The 19,981-nt window shown below is 40.2% G+C and overlaps 1 protein-coding gene across 3 annotated transcripts in view; it reads left to right on the forward strand.

The window, feature by feature from the left end:
* Positions 1-771: 771 nt before the first annotated feature.
* Positions 772-19,981, forward strand: part of MTURN (maturin, neural progenitor differentiation regulator homolog) — a 48,241-nt gene continuing 29,031 nt past the window's right edge. Inside the window, exons 1-3 of one of the 3 annotated variants that reach the window (XM_034404035.3) lie at positions 913-1,045; positions 1,179-1,440; positions 16,795-16,917. In XM_034404035.3, coding sequence (XP_034259926.1) covers positions 1,279-1,440; positions 16,795-16,917 — 285 coding nt within the window. In that variant the 5' untranslated portion in view covers positions 913-1,045; positions 1,179-1,278. Of the gene's footprint in view, positions 1,441-16,794; positions 16,918-19,981 lie in introns of all 3 variants that reach the window. The other 2 variants (XM_087894223.1, XM_034404036.3) reach the window with 2 other exon arrangements.

The raw sequence follows: 19,981 nt of genomic DNA on the forward strand, positions 1-19,981 counted from the left end.
AGACAATTCAAAAAATCCCTTCAAATATATTATGGTTCTAAACAGTCTAAAATTATTTCCACCTAGTAAGTGTCCAGTTATAAAGGGGACTGTCTTAATGTTTGTTCATTCAGTAGTTTTTTTTATCACACAGTGATAAAAAAACCCTCTGGTGATTAATGTAAGAAAGGACATAAAACGTATTATAAAACAATAAACACCTACTGTACAAAGCATCAGGATCATACTTTGATGGCTAAAAGGAACATAATGTTAGTGCCTTCTGATCACACAAGAACCTGAGGGTGGGGTGGGTGGGAGTGGGGGAGCAAATTGAGTTTATAGGTTTTTCACTTACAAATGTTGCCTGCCAATTTAGTAATCAATAAATACTAGTCAAACAAACAGACTTCTGTGTAAAACACATAAGGCCAGATTGCCCATATATTTCAAGACTGGAATGTAACTAAAGAGCATTCTTACACTTTTAGTTTTGAAATACATCAAAGGCAGATCTTAATATTCAAAAATGCAAGTTCCACTTTGGTTGGATTTGGTAAGATCCAGAATGTTCAGTGTGATTTTGCAAGGCTTTAATGCATTCGATTGCTTTGGAGTAGAAGAGGCCCAACTTGGTTTTTGTTTTGGAGCAAAAATCGACGTAGAGAAAAAGAGTTGTCATGCAAATATTGGCAAGGGGCCCTTAGAATTTATATATCCGGTTTTATATATGCGTGCTGGCAGAATATTTCAAAAATTACTATCTTACCAGTTGGTAGGAGGGGCCTTCAAGCAGGTGGAGAGGTGGATGCAGCTCGCGAGCTTAACAGAAAGACTCGGGTTTGAGAAGAAACGGGTGGATCCTTTAAAATCCAAGTAGGATCTGCCAAAATCCAGCTTTTACCCACACCCGTTAATTGACACCCCCCCCCCCACACACACAAAACTTAGCGAAGCTGCCCTGAGCCTATATTAGGCGGCCGCTGAAGAGGAAAAGGCGGCGGCAGGAGGCGGGGAAGAGACAGTGAACTAGCGAGCGACAGAGCCAAGCAGCCCTCTACACTCAGTATGTAAACAATATATGGAAGTTATCAAGTAATGTTAAGCTACTAAGCAGCAACAATCACCCAGGGTGCAAAGGAGGCCCTTGGCCTGAAGCGCCCCCACCCTACCCCAGTAACCCTTCCTTTTCCCTGAAGGGCCGACTGCCCGGTTTCCTAGCGGGCGAGGGGAGCAGAATCGGATACAGTCACATACCGAGGAAGGAGAGGCTGAAGGCAGCAGCCAGTACAGAAAAGGATGAATTTCCAGCAGCTGGCTGATGTTGCGGATAAATGGTGCTCCAACACCCCCTTCGAGCTTATTGCCACGGAGGAGACCGAGAGGAGGATGGATTTCTACGCAGACCCAGGCATTTCTTTTTATGTCTTGTGCCCGGAGAACGGATGCGAAGACAATTTTGTAAGTGGAGGAAGAGGAGGTGGGCGAGTGAATGGGGAGCGAGCGAGCGGGAACCATCGTGTTTTTTGGCCGGGGCAAAAGGCTGGAGCCGGGAGGCTGCTCGCGGTTTTTGATTTCGTCCAATTTCCATTCCTCCTTTCCCCGCTCGTTTGCGGAGATGGCGGAGAAGAGACGTTTTTCCCTTCCTTCCCCCACACCCATACCGGGTGGAAGGAAGATGGAAGAGTCTTCCATGGGTGAGAAGAAGGACCGCCATCCTGTTTATTCTGGATCGTTTTGGGGAAGTCTAGCAAGGCATTATTCCACTCTCCCCTCCCCTCTCCCCAGAACATAGTGGAAATGTCACCTGCGTTTTTTATTCATGTTGGTCCTAGAAGGTTAAATGGTGAAGTGTGTTTTGGTGTGGTATACATCATGGCCTATTGTGGCAGTTTAACAATAACCAGTTACTGTAATTTCTCCCACTCTCTCATCTATTCAGCATGTGAAATACAACCTTTGCTTGTTTGCTGTTGCTTTTCTCAGAAGATATCCTAAATTCTGGTTAGTATTTAGTCTCCCCTCAGGGCTGTGCTTGCGCTCTGGAACTTTCAGAGTACCAGAAGATGATCTCTGAGGTTATGGAGGGTATGTAACTCTATGTAACTTGAGCTTTGGAAGTAGAATCACATTTAGGTTATCTTGAGAACAGGAATTTCAGATACTGATTGAGTTCACCACAGTTTGGCTAAGGAACCCAAAGCTTATTCTGGTTTTCTAGACCTTGGCCTTTTGAAAATATGTGGACTTCTACTCCCAGAGTTCCTCAGCATTACTAAATGAGGAATTCTGGGAATTGAAGTCCACATATTGTCAAGTCAAGATTGAGAAACACTGCTTTATTCTGTTAACCAAGACGAGGTATTTTGTTACCCTGTTTTCATAACACTTTCAACCATGTGGCCTTGGTTTTGTACAATGGGCTGGGCCAAACTGTTTGGTTAGCTGTTATTGATTTTGTATGTCATGGAAGCATCAGTAGGCAATATGATTAGTTATCAAGAATATTGAATATTATCTGAAGAGCCAAGAGTTCCCAGTGTTACTCAATACATGGATTTCCCCTTTTGCAGTTATCTATAGCAACCTCTTTTTTCTATTTTCATCTGATGCCTAGCACATAACTGGTAGTTTTAAGCTATTAAATATCAAAATAAGAGTTTTCTCCCCAAACAGGTTTTGCCATGGATACTATCTGACTCATTTTACTAATAATTGGTCAATGACTTCTACAGAATGTGATCAGCCTGGCACTTACTGACCACTTTAGATTAGCATGAATTTACATACCCCACTTCAAATCCTGGGTACTGTTTTCAAGGGTTTGCTTTTGATAGGAAGCAAGTCTGGGCCTTTCAAATTCAGCTCACCCTGTTTAATCACAACTGGTAGGTCTCAAACTGATCCTTGGGACAGAACTGGATCAGCCTGAAAAGCAGCTGATCAGTGATTATAGTGGGATTGTACAGTAGACCAAAGAAAGAGAAACTTCACTTTTCCTATGCTCTCCATGGCACAATTCTCTCCATGCCAGTTTTCACACTACTTTTGAATGGGGTTTAATGGTGGTTAGGTACCCCACTTCAAATCCTGGATACTGTTTTCAAGGGTTTGCTTTTGATAGGAAGCAAGTCTGGGCCTTTCAAATTCAGCTCACCCTGTTTAATCACAACTGGTAGGTCTCAAACTGATCCTTGGGGCAGAGAACTGGATCAGCCTGAAAAGCAGCTGATCAGTGATTATAGTGGGATTGTACAGTAGACTAAAGAAAGAGAAACTTCACTTTTCCTATGCTCTCCATGGCACAATTCTCTCCATGCCAGTTTTCACACTACTTTTGAATGCGGTTTAATGGTGGTTAGGTCGTGTTGAATATAGCTGACCAAAATATTTGAGCAAGACCAGAGATGTTTTGCCAGAAAGCTAAACCCCACAGTCTAGTCATCTATTAAAACTTACCTCCTGTTCCAGCTCCAGAGGATGGTGGATGTCTCTCCCCCCTACACACAAACACATCAGTTGGTGACTTTTGGTGGAGGAGGAGGGAAACAAATAATGTATATTCCCTCTCCCCCTCCCAAGTTTTTTTCTGAAGAACCACTGTGGAAGAATGCCTTTGATTTGCTGCCTTTAGTAATTTAAATAAGCAAATGTTTTTAGGATGGGACATACCTTCCTTAACCACGCCTGCCTGTAGAACATGACACAGGCAAGAGATAGCTACTTTCTGCCAACAGCATGTCTTAATTTGCCAAAGTAGCAAGTGTCCTACCCTTTTTCTTAGTAATAATAGAGATAAAAAGCAAATCTAGTTTGGTTAACCATAAGGGGAAAAGGCAATTTGTGTTATTTTATTCCATAACTTCTAATCTACTCATTAACTCAAATTCTCCAGATAAATTAGAAAGTTAAAATATAAAATCCGTACTCAGCTAACTCAGGATCACAAAATAGTGTGCAAGCTTTGATTTCCCAGAACTATGTTTTAGGGAGGGGTAAAAAGAAAAGGGTTGCTATTCTGGTTATTAGTCTGCCTTTAATTTCAGCTGCATATTCCAGTTCAGAGGCTAAATATAATCTTTATAATAAAAACTATTAAGGGCTTGAATTGGAAAATAGAAAAGTCCCAAAGGTGCTTTGGATGAGAAGCGAAATGTTTTCAAGGAAAAAACCTAGGAAAGTCCAGTTGCCTTTCTGAAAAAGCACCTTTGGGATAACCATGACCTGGATGATTGGCAATCTCCATAGACATATAGACTTTGAAAACTGGACACTTAGAGATTGCTGCAAAAATAAATGTAATAGGAATCCACTGTGTTTCTTCTGTATACTTACATTTTTCCTACTACCTTGAATGATAGTGGAATGGTCAGTTTTTAAGTGTGTGTTATAATACCAAGAGGGTTGCAAGTTCTTGGTATAAATCAATTTAGGCCGTCAGTTTTAGATGCAATCTCACAAATCCACTCTATATTTTTAAATTATTTATTTATTTATTTTTATTTAGTTTGTCGATCATGTACTAGATAACAGGTATAAGTATAAACATGGACATGAACAAGGAATGAGTACAAATAAATGGGGACAGTAGGACAAGGACGGTAGGCACGCTGGTGTGCTTATGCACACCCTCTTTACGGACTTCTTAGGAATGGGGTGAAGTCCAAGGTAGATAGTTTAAGGTTGAAGCTGTGAGGGTTAGAGGATGTAACAACAGAGTCAGGTAGAGTATTCCAGGCATTGATCACTCTGCTGCTGAAGTCATATTTTCTGCAATCGAGTTTGGAGCGGTTTACTTTGAGTTTGTATCTATTGTTTGCCCGTTTATTGTTGAGATTGAAGCTGAAGTAGTCATCAAGTATTGCAGTACTTGAGAGGCTGCCACAAAGAGGAGAGGGGTCAATTTATTTTCCAGAGCACCAGAGGGCAGGACAAGAAACAATGCATGTAAAATAATCAAGGAGAGAAACAACCTCGAATTAACGAGAATCTTCCTTACAGTGAAGACAACAGCTTTCCTTCAGACATTGCGGTTGCTTCATCACTGGATGTTTTAAAGAAGAGACTGAATAGTCACTTGTCTGAAATAGATCCTATAGGAATGTCAATAGATCCTGAAATGGTATAGGATCTCCTTGAGCCGAAAGTGTGGATAGGGGCGCCAGCCGCTGAGGACTTGTACTGAGCTTAGGACTTCAGTCACCAGGGCTCCGTCAATTCCTGGATGGACAGAAGAAAAAAGTTGTTTCTCTGGGGGGTCTTTAAAAAGAAAAAAAAATCTTCTGATTCATTAGTAGATCCAGAAGTGAATTAAAATCTTTCTCTAACAACTCCCATCTCATCAAATTGGAACCCCAAAGTATTAACAAAGGTGTTTTTTTTTAAAGTCACTATCCTCCCCACTTATTGGATATAATTGCCAAAAAGTCTCCAAAGATTGTTCAGGACTTTTGGTCTTTATTGTAAAAAGAGATGAATATTATTAGATGACTTGAGCTATTGCCTTTTTGAAATGTTTCTAATTTTAACTCTAGTTAAATCAAATTTAAATTTTGTTGCATACCATTGCTTGCTTTTTAAAGCGCAGCCATTGACATGGCAATAAAAAGGCCAAGTCTGGCCCTAAGATTAAAGGAAATTTATTTATTTATTTATTTATTTATTTATTTATTTATTTATTTATTTATTTATTTATTTCATGTATTTATATGCTGCCCTTCTCCAGAAGGACGGCAAACACAAGTTAAAGACATCTACAACAAAATCCCATTTTAAACCAAATTAAGTAATAAATAATAAAACCCAGAATCAGAGTCAGCCTATTTGCTTGAACAGCCAAGTCTTCAGGTCCTGATGGAAGGAGCGGAGATCAGGAGCCGTCCAGAGCTCAGTAGGCAACTCATTCCAGAGGGTGGGAGCACCCACAGAGAATGCCCTACCCCTGGGCGCCACCAGACGACATTGGCTCACCGTCGGAACCCTGAGGAGAGCAGCCCTATGTGAGCGAACAGGACGGTGGGAGGCAGGCAGGAGAAGGTCCTGCAAATATCCCGGACCTAAGTCATGTAGGGCTTTATAGGTGAGAACCAGCACCTTGAAGCAGACCCAGAGAACCACTGGTAACCAGTGCAACTCACGCAGGAGAGGTGTTATATGGGAGTAACGAGGGGCTCCCGTAACAACCCGTGCGGCTGCATTCTGGATCAGCTGGAGTCTCCGGGTGCATCTTTTTTTTTTTTTAATTTGATTTATATGCCGCTCTTCTCCGGAGACTCAGGGCGGCTTACAATGCATTAAGCAATTGCCTTCATACTTTTTGTATATTTATACAAAGTCAGCTTTTATTGCCCTCACAAACTGGGTCCTCAATTTACCTACCTTAGAAAGGATGGAAGGCTGAGTCAACCTTGAGCCTGATGAGATTCAAACTTACAGTAATTGCAGACATCTCAGGGGCAGGCCGATGTAGAGGGAATTGCAGTAATCCAAGCGGGAAGTAACCAGGGCATGAGTGACAGTGCGAAGGTCACCTCGGTCCAGGAAAGGGCGCAACTGGCGCACCAGGCAAACCTGTGCGAAGGCACCCCTGGTCACGGCCATCAGGTGGTCTTCTAGGAACAGCCGAGCATCCAGGAGGACACCCAAGTTGCGAGCCCTATTAACGGGGGCAAGTTTTTCCTCACCCATCAAAAGTGATGGGGTCTCTGAAACCCGAGATGCCGGCATCCACAGCCACTCAGTCTTGGAGGGGTTGAGTCTGAGTCTGTTTCTACCCATCCAGGTCCGCACCGCCTCCAGGCAACGGGACATCATGGAAAGAGCATCTCTGGGGTGGTCTGGGGTGGAGATGTATAACTGGGTATCATCAGCATATTGATGATATCTCACCCCGAAGCCATGAATGATCTCACCCAGCGGCTTCATATAGATGCTAAAGAGCAGGGAGGAGAGAACCGACCCCTGAGGCACCCCACAATTTAGGGGCCTCAGGGTGGACCTCTGCCCCCCCGCCCATACAAACTGCAAGCGACCTGAGAGGTAGGAAGAGAACCACTAAAACAGTGCCTCCCACCCCCAACCCCACAAGTCGCTGCAGTAGGATACCATGGTCGATGGTATGAAAAGCCGCTGAGAGGTCAAGTAGGACCAGGATGGAGGAACAACCACCATCCCGAGCCCGCCAGAGATCATTCACCAGAGCGACCAATGCCGTTTCCGTGCTGGGCCCGCGTCGGAAGCCTGATTGGTACGGGTCTAGGTATTCCGTTTCCTCCAGGAACTCTGGGAGCTATTGCGCCACCACAGTCTCAACAACCTTCGCAATGAAGCGAAGGTTGGAGATGAGACGATAGTTATTAAGTGAGTCTGGATCCAGGGAAGGCTTTTTGAGGAGAGGTCCTTAAGAGAGGCGGGGAAGACCCCCTCCTTCAACGAAGCATTGACAATTGCCTGGATCCAGTCTCTAGTTACCTCCCTGGCAGCCGAAACCAACCAGGAAGGACAAGGATCCAATAGGCAAGTGGAGGAACCAAGTTTACCCATAATCCTGTCCACTTCCTTGACAGAAACAGGGTGAAACTCAACCCAGATACTACTCTCAAGACCTACCCTAATCTCCCCATTGGATTCTGCCCAGTCAGAGTCCAATCCGATCCGGATCTGAGCGATTTTATCATGCAGAAATTGTACAAAATCCTCAGCTCTGCCCTGTAAAGGGTCTTCCCTCACTACCTGATTGAGGAGGTAGCGGATCACAATTTAAGATCTATTGAAACAAATGTAGATCAATAGAAAATGTAAAAAGGAAAACCTAATAGTTAAATACTCAGCATTGTTTTAATAATTATGTAACAGGTAGGGAAAAATTAAATAATTTGACCTGGCTCTGACTTGTTGACCTTTAGTGTAATTTATGGCCTTGCAAATTAATTTAACATAGTGTTAAACTTCTTAAATTCTAAAAAGATTAATTAATATGTCGAATTGTGTATTACATTGAAAAATATTATGACAATATTCTCAATGATTTGGGGCTTTTGAAAGGTAATGGAGCAGAGCATATATAGAATTTAATATAGTCAGTGTCATCATAGCATGATTTACCTAGTGCAGTGGTTCCCAAAGTGGGCGGTACCGCCCCCTGGAGGGCGGTGGGATGCCTTAGGGGGGGCGGCAAGAGGCAAGGGGGGTGGCAGGGGGGCACTAGAGGCAAAAGGGGGTGGCCCCCATCCTTTGTTCTGTGCCTCGCAGCAGTTACCTCCTTGCAAGTAAACAGCAAGAAAAAACTCCTTTCAGCTTTAGCATAGGCTAATTAGCCGGTTTATTAGATCAGCCTCCTGACTCTCAGCTGATTTGCTCTCAGCTGTTTTGCACACGGCTCTGCTGCTTGCTGCAAAGAGCTAAATTGCTGGAGCAGATTTTTATTTTCTCCTTGTGCTAATCAAGCTGAAAACGAAACTGAAAGTAAAGCAGGCTGTTGGCTGTTTGCTGCAACATTGGAAAATTAGGCAGAGGCAGATTTCTTTTTCTTCTTTTTCCTCACCAAAAAAGGTAGGTGCAAACAATGGGAAATTTAGGGCAAAATAGGAGAGTTCAAGATTTTAAAACACAAAACAAAAAAAAAAGAGAAAGAAAAAGGCAAAAATGGGAAGGGAGAAAAAGAAATGAAAGAGAAAGATGTTATACATATTTAGAATTGAAATATGAATAGTAGTAAGAAATAAATTGGAAATCATGATTGTAAAAATGAAATGAATAATGATTAAGTTGTGGTTTGGAGGAATATATGGGGAAAATTATTTTGTTTATTATTATTGGTAAATATAATTAATTGATTTGTAAGAAATTGGATTGCATGGAAATAATTGGAATATTCATGTTCATATTGACTAATATACAAAAAAGATAGTTATATAACTAATTGATTTATATTAAAATGTTGAATTTGTATTAAACAACTGTAATATTACATCATTAACCAATGTGAGGATGGATATAAAAATAGATGACAATGGGGGGGTATAATATAGAATAGAAGGGAAAAATGAATTTGATTAAGTTTAGAGATGAGGATGAAGGGTAATATTGGTTTTTTTAAAAAATAGATGAATAAATATGGCAAAAAGGAAATATAGAAATTGTAAATTTAATTGAAATGATTAAACACTGTTTAAATTTGTGAACCGGCCAAATACTCTGTTCAAAGAAAATACATTGTATGTTTGTATGTGTTTCTAATTATTGTTATTTATTCATATTTGTTCTCTTTTATTCTTTAAAGTTTAACAATTCATTCTTTATCTTAATATCTTTATATTTGTTTGGGGTTGCCTTTCTTCCATTTCATCTTTTTTATTGTACAGCAATCTTTCTCCTCAAACCTACCACCTCTCTTTTTTCTTTCTTACTTTCTCTTTCCCCCCTCTCTTCTTCTCCCTACTTCCCCTTCCTTTCTCCTTCTCCTCTCTTCCTCCCTCTCTTACCCTCATTCCTACTCTAATTTCCCTTCCCTTCCTTCCTCCCTTCTCTTCCTTCCCTCTCTCTCTTTCCTTCTCTCTTCCATCTCTCTTTTCCTTCATCCCTCTCTATTGCTGTATTCATTTTCAGTTTTATATTTTCCACTATGGAGTCCAGGCAACCCTGGTCTTTCTTTCATTTATCAAGTATATTTCTCAAAATTTCCCCTCATCTTTTTAATTATTAGCAGTATATTTCATCTTATTCCACTTTTTCTTATAAATCTTTACTCAAACAATCTTCTAATCCTTAGACTTTTTATTTTTAACAATATATTTTTACTTTACTTCTTACAAGTATATCATTTGAATCACTTTTTGCATTTCAATTTCATTCAGTTTTACATTTAATTTCCATATTCCATCTTATTCAATTAATTCTTATAATTTATTCTCTCCTTTTAGTGCTTCTTCCAATATCATTCTTTCTTTCACATTACATTGTTCTATTTTTCATTTAACAGCATTTTCACATTTAATTTCTACAACTAGCATCCTTCTCTTTATTAACAAATTAACATTTTCACTGACTCTTAACCATTTTCTCTTAATCTCTCCACAGTTCTCTTTCTTGATGTTTTCCTCTTTTTCTCCCATTTCTTTACCTTCTTCTTTTTCCTGTTCTTATATCTCCCCTTCAGCCTTTTTCCTTTAATTTTAACTCTATTACTTTTCATTCTCAATCTTAACCGATTTATTTCTCTTTTCTTCATATTTGAGATGTATTTTCCCATATCCATTTTTATTCTATCACTATTGAACCCAGGGTAATCATCTTTATCTTTTTTTCCCCAATTATTTCCTTTTCAACATTATCTCCTTGTTTCTCTTGCTTCTCATTCATCTTTTCTCTTTCTTTTTTTTGCAAGCTAACCAATTCTCTGTTTCTTTATTTCCCTTAAATGCCTCCCTTACTTTTTGAAACATCTCCCTTAGTGTCTCATATTCATCTTCCCAATTCTCCATATTTTCAATTTTAAAAGGCTAGGATTTTTAAGCTTATTCTTTTCATTTACATATGTTGGTGGGGGGATGCTTTTCAAGGAGCCACAAGGGGGGCTGAGAACAGAGTCATTCTGACTGTCTTTTAAACTTGCTTGGAAGACCCATTTTTCCCCTAACAATAATGGTTTGTATACTTTGGAATAAAACATACAGTCAGGTCCAAAAATATTGGGACATCGACACAATTCTAACATCTTTGGCTCTATACACCACCACAATGGAATTGGAATGAAACAAACACAATGTACTTTAACTGCAGACTGTCAGCTTTAATTTGAGGGTATGTACATCCAACTCAGGTGAACGGTGTAGGACTTACAGCAGTTTGCATATGTGCCTCCCACTTGTTAAGGGACCAAAGGTAATGGGACAATTGGCTTCTCAGCTGTTCCATGGCCAGGTGTGTGATATTCCCTCATTACCCTAATTACAATGTGCAGATAAAAGGCCCAGAGTTCATTTCAAGTGTGCTATTTGCATTTGGAATCTGTTGCTGTCAACAGATGAGATCCAAAGAGCTGTCACTATCAGTGAAGCAAGCCATCATTAGACTGAAGAAACAAAACAAACCCATCAGAGAGATAGCAAGAACATTAGGTGTGGCCAAAACAACTGTTTGGAACATTCTCAAAAAGAAGGAACGCACCGGTGAGCTCAGCAACACCAAAAGACCTGGGAGACCATGGAAAACAACTGTGGTGGATGACCGAAGAATTCTTTCCCTGGTGAAGAAAACACCCTTCACAACAGTTGGCCAGATCAAGAACACTCTCCAGGAGGTAGGTGTATGTGTGTCAAAGTCAACAATCAAGAGAAGACTTCACCAGAGTGAATAGAGAGGGTTCACCACAAGATGTAAACCATTGGTGAGCCTCAAAAACAGGAAGGCCAGATTAGTGTTTGCCAAACAACATCTAACAAAGCCTTCACAGTTCTGGAACAAGATCCTATGGAAAGATGAGACCAAGATCAACTTGTACCAGAGTGATGGGAAGAGAAGAGTATGGAGAAGGAAAGGAACTGTTCATGATCCTAAGCATACCACCTCATCAGTGAAGCATGGTGGTGGTAGCGTCATGGCGTGGGCATGTATGGCTGCCAATGGAACTGGTTCTCTTGTATTTATTGATGATGTGACTGCTGACAAAAGCAGCAGAATGAATTCTGAAGTGTTTCGGGCAATATTATCTGCTCACATTCAGCCAAATGCTGCAGAACTCATTGGACGGCGCTTCACAGTGCAGATGGACAATGACCCAAAGCATACTGCAAAAGCAACCAAAGAGTTTTTGAAGGGACAGAAGTGGAATGTTATGCAATGGCCAAGTCAATCACCTGACCTGAATCCCATTGATCATGCATTTCACTTGCTGAAGACAAAACTGAAGGGAAAATGCCCCAAGAACAAGCAGGAACTGAAGACAGTTGCAGTAGAGGCCTGGCAGAGCATCACCAGGGATGAAACCCAGAGTCTTGTGATATCTATGCGTTCCAGACTTCAGGCTGTGATTGACTGCAAAGGATTTGCAACCAAGTATCAAGGGAAAGTTTGATTTATGATTATTATTATGTCCCATTACCTTTGGTCCTTTAACAAGTGGGAGGCACATATGCAAATTGCTGTAAATCCTACACCGTTTATCTGAGTTGGATGTACATACCCTCAAATTAAAGCTGACAGTCTGCAGTTAAAGCACATTGTGTTTGTTTCATTCCAACTCCATTGTGGTGGTGTATAGAGCCAAAGATGTTAGAATTGTGTCGATGTCCCAATATTTCTGGATCTGACTGTATACCTGGAAAAAGTACTTGCAAAACTTGGACAGAAGGAAAAGAAAGGCAGGACTGGACTCATTATCAGTAGCTAGTAGTTCATTGTTATCAGTGACTCCCACTGATTCTAAACTAATTTTAAGACTGGGATTGGGGACTACTGAAATTTAAGTATTCAACATTGGTCTCAGAAATCTTTGATTTGAACTATGGCAAAAAAAAATCATAAAATGGGGCAAAACTCACTTAACCATAATAATTTCTAGATATTTTAAGTGTAGAGAATTCAAGTGTTGAGAATGACCCATTATTTCATCTCTTTTTCCGCACTAGGTACCACTATTTGATTTCATTTTATTCAAATAACAAGAGAAAACCCAATACAGTTCAATATGAATTGGCTTTCCAGTCCTTCCTTGATGCACTTTTTCACATTGGTTATCTAGTTTAAATGCCAAAGAAAAATCAATGATATATTTTTCAGATCTTTGGAGGATCACACTGTCAATTGTTCACACTGCTCAAGCAAAACTAACAGGTGTGAATTAAGTTTTAGCTAAAAAATGGAGCTTTAATTCCAGAAGTCCATTCTTTAAACTTGGACATCTGGAATTAAAAGGCTCTGGATTAAATGGTACTCCAGACAAAAGATGGAGAAGAGTATCTTGCTTTTAGACATAATAATAGCTGTCTAGAAAGGTGAATTATGAGCTATTTTACGTCATCAGAAATTTAATTTATTACCTGTTAAAAATGCAAAGACAAGGAGTACAAGGAGCAAATAAAAGACCTTCATGTTGGGGTTGGTTCTGGACCAAATCTTACTTGTGGGACAGAAACCAGCTCTCAGCCCTCCTCGTGACTTCCTGAAAAGCATCCCCCACCCACACGCTCCACCGCCTGAGGAAGCAGGGGAGGGCTGCAGGTTGATCCCAAGGGGGTCTGGGAATGGGTGTGAATTCATCCCACAGCCCTCTCCATCCCCTCCTCTGTGAAATTGCTTTCTCCCACTCGCTGGTGGTCAGCAAATTCAAAAGGAACCCCCAGCTGAGAATCACTGCTCTAGATTGGTTGATTCAGGGGATTTCTTTAGTATTAACTAATAGTGTTGGCTATTTTTGTTACAGGGATAGATTTGTATTGGAGTAGCCCGCAGGCCTCCCAAAGGCTCTGTGCACCCTGTTTTTGCGAAAAATGGGCCCGTTTTTCACAAAAACGGGACATGCGGGGCAAGGCTTCAGGAGGCCAAAAATGGCTGTATTCCATGTACTTTACTGTTACTATCTTACTTAGTGGGTTGTGCAAACTGCTATTCTGAACAATGCTATTTATAGGGGGTGGGGATGGGAGCAGTGGTGGGTTGCCCCGGTTCTCACCGGTTCTATAGAACCAGTAGTAAAACCGGCAGGAGGCCCCGCCCACCGACCCTGACATCACCAAAACACTTCTGCGCATGTGCAGAAGAGCGTGTGCATACGCGAGCGAAATGAGCGCGCGCGTGCCCCCGCTGCATGACCACCAAGCCACGGCCACAGAACCAGTAGTAAAAAATTTTGAATCTGACCACTGATGGCATGGTAGTATAATTTATGTTCTTTTTTATATTCGGGAATCCAGAAGATTTACTCTTAACCCTTTAAAATATCCAGTTCTGCATGTTATTGTTTTTCTTCCTCTTTCAAGTGTAGATTAATTACTATTTTTCCTTTTCAGCTTCCTATACAATTATAGTGGAATCTTTTCCAATGTGAATTTTTATTCATTCATCCGTCGATGGGTTTTACGAAGCATAAAAATACAATTCCTGTCTGAGGATCTTACAATCTAAAATTCAATAGATTGGGAAAATAAACTGAGAAAGGAAAAGGCAATGAAAAATTAAACAATAACAAAAAAAAGCAACCATGCCTTTATTTTATTTGAACATACTTAGTTCTGCTGTTTTTCTTGGTATAAATGAGTAATCAGTGATTATTTTATTGAACAGATTTTATTCTACTCACTCCTAATGGTTCTAGACAATTTATAAACATAATGAAAACAGTAAAACTTTATCTACCAATATGCACAGCATAGGAACTCTAGAAAGTCTGCTTAAAATATTTAAGCTCCATCGTGAACTGGATGACAAATGCATAATATTGAAGAGGTCCTATCACAGGAAAATAATAGCAGGATGTCATAGAATAATCTTGTAATTTTTATCGTTCCTTCTGTTCTATTTTTATACAAATAATTATTAGTTGGGATATAATGTTTATTGCACACACACTTTTGGCCAAGCTAGACTACTGACCAATCCAACCAAAATACTCCATTTGCTGTCATCTGGAAGATCTCTTGAATGTTGAAATTGCTTCCACAGACAAATCTTGTTTTTTTGAAGTGATGCCAGGTGTTGAGAAAGCTTGGCCTCCCTCATGATGCATGTTAATAAGTCCTCCTTTGATGTTCCTGACATTAAGTGATATAGAGTATCTGAACTTTTATTAGATTGATCAGCCCATAGAGAATGCAGCAGGGGTGAAATTCACTTACCTTCCCTACTGGTTTGCAAATGTGCGTGCGCTATACGCGCATTCACTTCACTCACATGCATCATCATCCGTGCATGCACAAAACCACCTGTGCATGCACAGAAGCTGAAAATCATCGCAAAAAAGGGATATCATGACATCCGCACGGGTGGGCGTGGGCAGAGCTTCGCGCAGTTGACCCTACCTGATTGCACGATCCGGAAAGAACCGGCTGAATTTCATCCCTGCAATGCAGACACACTGAGAGGCACTGTTGGTACTTGCTCTCTAGCTCTAGGATTCAGTGGTTCCTATAGTCTGCCAAAATTTGGCTTGATCATCTTCTGTCAGATTTATTTCTATGGATGATCATTTAGAATTAGTGATAAACAAGATTTCTCACACTAGAGCATCTTAAAATCTGAGCTGTTGTTTGATGTATGTATAGAACGGATTGATACAAGATCTGAAAACAATTTTCTTAAACTATATTTTCTTAGTGTTTGGAAACATAATGTGCAAAAATTTCTAGCCAGCATATCCAATCATCCAACATATTTAAAGATCCTAGTTTAGGAAGAGATGATTTTACTGAAAATACTTAATCCACAATTTGACTGAAGAGGTTTTTTTTAATTTGGACTAAGGCTTTGAAAATCTGTGCCTTTAAGGTCTGCCTCCATTGGTGCCCATCAAATTTACTGCCATGCCTGGCATTTTAGATTTTTTTTAAAATGAGAAGTTGAACAATTGCAAGTCCAAACTAAGATAGTGGAGCTTTCCTAAAAAACTAAAAATATGGCAATTGTAGTCCAATGTTTGAAGCGTGAGTAATTGCTAAAAAAATGACAAAAGTGAATGGCAATTAGAATGTTATGATAAGTGGAATAGTAAATTATCTTCTGATAAATTGGTGCTTTGTAGCTAATACAACAAAATCAGTTTTGGCATAAGAGGATTTATGGACCCTTCCCCCCCCCACCTGCAAGTGTAATCTAATTAACTATTCCAGTTAATTGCATTATTCATTACTTAAAGTTGATTTGCACTTTTTGCTTAATGGAGACTAAATGGAAAGGAAAGGAAAAATATCAAACGGTTACAACTTGTTTACCCAAGACAGGCAATCAGCTGCTAAGAACAGAAGAAGCATCAGCAGGTTCAAGAGGCTCTGGAGTTTAGCTGAGCACCCTTGGTAGTTGCTTGACAATGCCAATGTTTTGCATTAAACCTGGTCATTTTCTGTCCATCTGCTATGTTATGAGCAAGGAACTTGCATGTTGCGTAGGTGAAAAGTATAAATTTTCTTGTCACATAATAGCCGACATGTGCAGAGATATCTTTTTGGTATTTCCTGTGTCTATATGACAGATGTTATTCATGGAAAAGGTAGGATTTAAATGGAACTATAATACAGTAATAATAAACTAGAGAAGGTTGTATTTGGGGGTGGGGATAGAGGTGAAATTCAGCAAATTCTGACAGATTCTGGAGAACCGGTAGCGCAAAATTTGAGTAGTTTGGAGAACCAACAAATACCCCCTCTGGCTGGCCCCAGAATAGGGTGGAAACGGAGATTTTGCAATATCCTTCCCCCAGGAGTGGGGAGGGAATGGGGATTTTGCAGTATCCTTCCCCTGTAGTGGGGTGGAAATGGAGATTTTGCAGTATCCTTCCCCTGCCACGCCCACCAAGCCATGCCCACAGAACCGGTAGTAAAAAAATTTGAATTCCACCACTGGATGGGGATTCATAGTGCCGGATATTAAGTTCTTCCTTCTTGATACTCTACATAGATCTGATTAAAACCTATTGTCTTCCAGATATTGCTGAACAACAGCTTCCAGCATCCCTTACAATTGGCCATGCTGACTAGAGTTTCTGGGACCTGTAGTTCAGCAACATCTGGAGCATCAGAATATCATCTTCCTCTTTCAGAGTTTCAAATAATATTTGTATGTTGGCATTTTTTATTTCTGGTTGGTTACCCTTACCTTGTCTTTCAGCATGTCTGGAGTGAAAGTGAGGACTGCTTGCCTTTTCTGCAGTTGGCTCAGGACTACATTTCTTCTTGTGGTAAAAAGACACTACATGAAATTCTGGAAAAAGTCTTCAAATCATTTAGACCTGTAAGTGCACATTTTCTTATCCAATGGTTTGGATCCAATACACTAAGTGAATATGATATGTTTCTTCTAATGTCTCATAAGCTGTCTGGCAAAACACAAATAAATAAATGTTTATTTTCATCCGCCTCATTTTATTTTCTCCATCTCTGATCTTCCATTTAACAGACTTTCTGCTGGGACAGAGACGGACCATACTGACTCCCCAGCCAAATGGGAAATTATGTGAGGCTTGATATTTAAATGTTGGGTCTGAAGAACTATAGGGAGGATGTCTATATTGATTTCTATGGTGGAACTATTTTCTACTACTTTTTATGGAATTTCATAATGTAGATGTATTGAACAGATGATCAAGCACTCTTTTTTTCCTCACAAACTGAAAAAAAAAAGTGTATCCTGTTAGAAAAGTTTACTTCAAGTGCTTTGATCTTTTCCACACTTCTAAAAACACTCAAAATAGGGACTTCCGGTGGTTCCGCTAGCCTCAAAGATGCTCCTTTACGAGCGCCCATTCCCTGGTTCCATTAAAGCCCCAGAACAGCCGAAAAATAGCTGTCTGGAGGCTTGGAACCCTCTCCCCGGGCAAAGGGGAGAGAGAAGAGCAGATAGGTGGAGGTTGAGCCCCCCCAAACGCCCTAGGAAGGATCCTGGGGTGCGAAGGGTGTGCGCTCCCTAAAAGCCTGTCAAGCCGCTCCGGACCAGGGACGAATCCACTAATTAGCGGATTTAGAAGCTGCGACCAAGTCTGCCGATGGAAATGAGGGGATTTTAACATTCTGAACCAGCAGCAGGCAGAACAAGCAAGGAGAAATCAGACTGCAAGTATCTTTACCTAACTCTGATGTTTGTAGCCTCCTTCGGAACTAACAATTAGTACTTTGCAACAAAATGGCAATTGAAGCCTGAAGGGGCGGGAGAAAGTGAAAGCCTGAGAAAGTTTTGTTTTGCTGGCAGCCCTTTGTCTGAAAAGAATTTTGTACTGACAGAAGGAGGATTTAAAAACGCTAACTAAGACTGGGACTTTTCTTGAGGAACTTTTCTTTCTGGCTTCTGATTAAAATATAAAGAATTTTAAATTGGAAATGGCCTCAAAATCTGTAAAGACTGTTCCTATTAAAGGAACAGGAAGTGCTGGTAGCTCCCCAGCTCATATTCCTAGACTGCAAGCCTCTGCCCCTCCAGCAGATCCACAGACTTTAACGTTGGAGATGTTACAACAAGCCCTCCAAGTTACACAAGAGAAACTTGCTATTTTGATTAATGAAAAAACTAATGAAACCAATGAAAAAATACAGGCTGTGTCAGATGATATTGCAACTCAGAATCAGCAAATTAGGGATGATATTATAAAGACATTTAAATGTTTGGCAGGCAATATTGAAATGGTGGATGATAAAGTTGAAGAAGTTAAACTATCTATGGTAATCTTGGATAATAAATTAGATGAAGCTCAGAACAGAATTCAAAGGGCTGAAGATGATGTAGCTATGATACAATACAGAAATATGGAATTTGCTTTAAGATTTAGAGGGGTGAAGGAGAACAAACAAGAGAACTTGAAAGAAATGATGTCTGAGGCATTGGCACCGTTGGTGGGGGAGTCAAAAAACAATCTGGGCTGGCAGATTGACAAGCTGTATCGCATTAATTCTTGGGTTGCCAGACAGAAACATTTACCAAGAGACATTGTGATATATTTCAATACAAGGAAAGTACGCAATGAAATTCTACAGGCCACTTTTAACAATAAACTCCAGGTTGAAGGCCAGGAAGTGATGACAATGAAAGAAATCCCTCCTAAGATCTTGAGAGCCAGAAGGGAGTATGCATTTCTGGTGGATGAACTGAAAAAACGCCAGATACAGTATAGAGGGGAGGTGCCGGCTGGATTGGTGGTGACCTATTCAGGAGAGAGGTATCGGCTTAACACAATATGGAAGGCAAGAGATTTTTATATTAACGTATTAAAGGCTGGCACACCCAAATCCCCCAAATCACCAGAGGGCAAAAGAAAGAAGGATGTGATGGAAGATGAAAAAGAAGAGCTCCTGAGAGTAGTTCAGGGGGGAGTTTTGACAGGCAAAGGAGAAGAACCATTACAAATTCAGATGGCTGTTCAAGAGTTGGAATTAATTGATTTATCGCAACCCAAGGATCAAAGACAGACCAGATCGGTGACAGCTAGGCTCAAAGAAGTATCAAGACAGCAACAATTCCAGATAGCAACTCAAGAAACAATTCAAGAATCTACCAAGACAGAAGCAGTGGGAGGAGCAAGACCTAAAGGTCAAATGAGACAAGACCACCAGAATCTGCTCCAGTTGCTTCAAGGGCCCAGAGATGGGAACTAGATTTTTGACTTGGAATGTTAATGGTTTGAATTCTCCACAGAAAAGAAGAAAAATATTTCATTATCTTAAACAATTTAAAAATGATGTGATTTGTTTACAAGAGACTCACATAAGAGTACAAGACCAAAAATACCTGATAAATGCAAGACTTGGTACACACTACGCAGCAGCAGCACCAGAAAAGAAAAATGGTATAGTCATATATTTGAAAAGAGACTTAGTTGCTAAATTAATTGAAGCAGACGACCAAGGAAGATTCTTAGCGATAGAACTTTTAGTTAAAGGAGAAAAAATATTTGTAATTGGAGTCTATGCCCCGAATTAACAACAAGAAAATTTCTACAATTTGCTACACTCAAAGTTGACATAATGGGCATATAAAACTTGCATCCTGTTGGGGGATTGGAATGGTGTCTTGGATATTAAAAAAGATAAGAAGGGACCTAAACAAAATGTTTTAACAAGAGCAAAATTGCCCAAAGCGTTTTGGGAGATGATGGATGATTGGGAGTTGAGGGATATTTGGCGTGAAAGAAATCCGGAAGAAAAAGATTTTACTTTTTTCTCAGACAGACATCAATCCTTTTCAAGGATTGATTTTATTCTAATTACTAATGATCTTTTACCTAGGGTGAAGAACACGAAGATTTGTTCAAGAATCTTGACAGACCATAGTCCAGTTTGGTTGGAATTGGAGTGTGGAAAAGGGTCTA

Source organism: Pantherophis guttatus, chromosome 4, assembly GCF_059756535.1.
Source record: "Pantherophis guttatus breed Tessera chromosome 4, ASM5975653v1, whole genome shotgun sequence".
Classification (NCBI taxonomy): Eukaryota; Metazoa; Chordata; class Lepidosauria; order Squamata; family Colubridae; genus Pantherophis; species Pantherophis guttatus.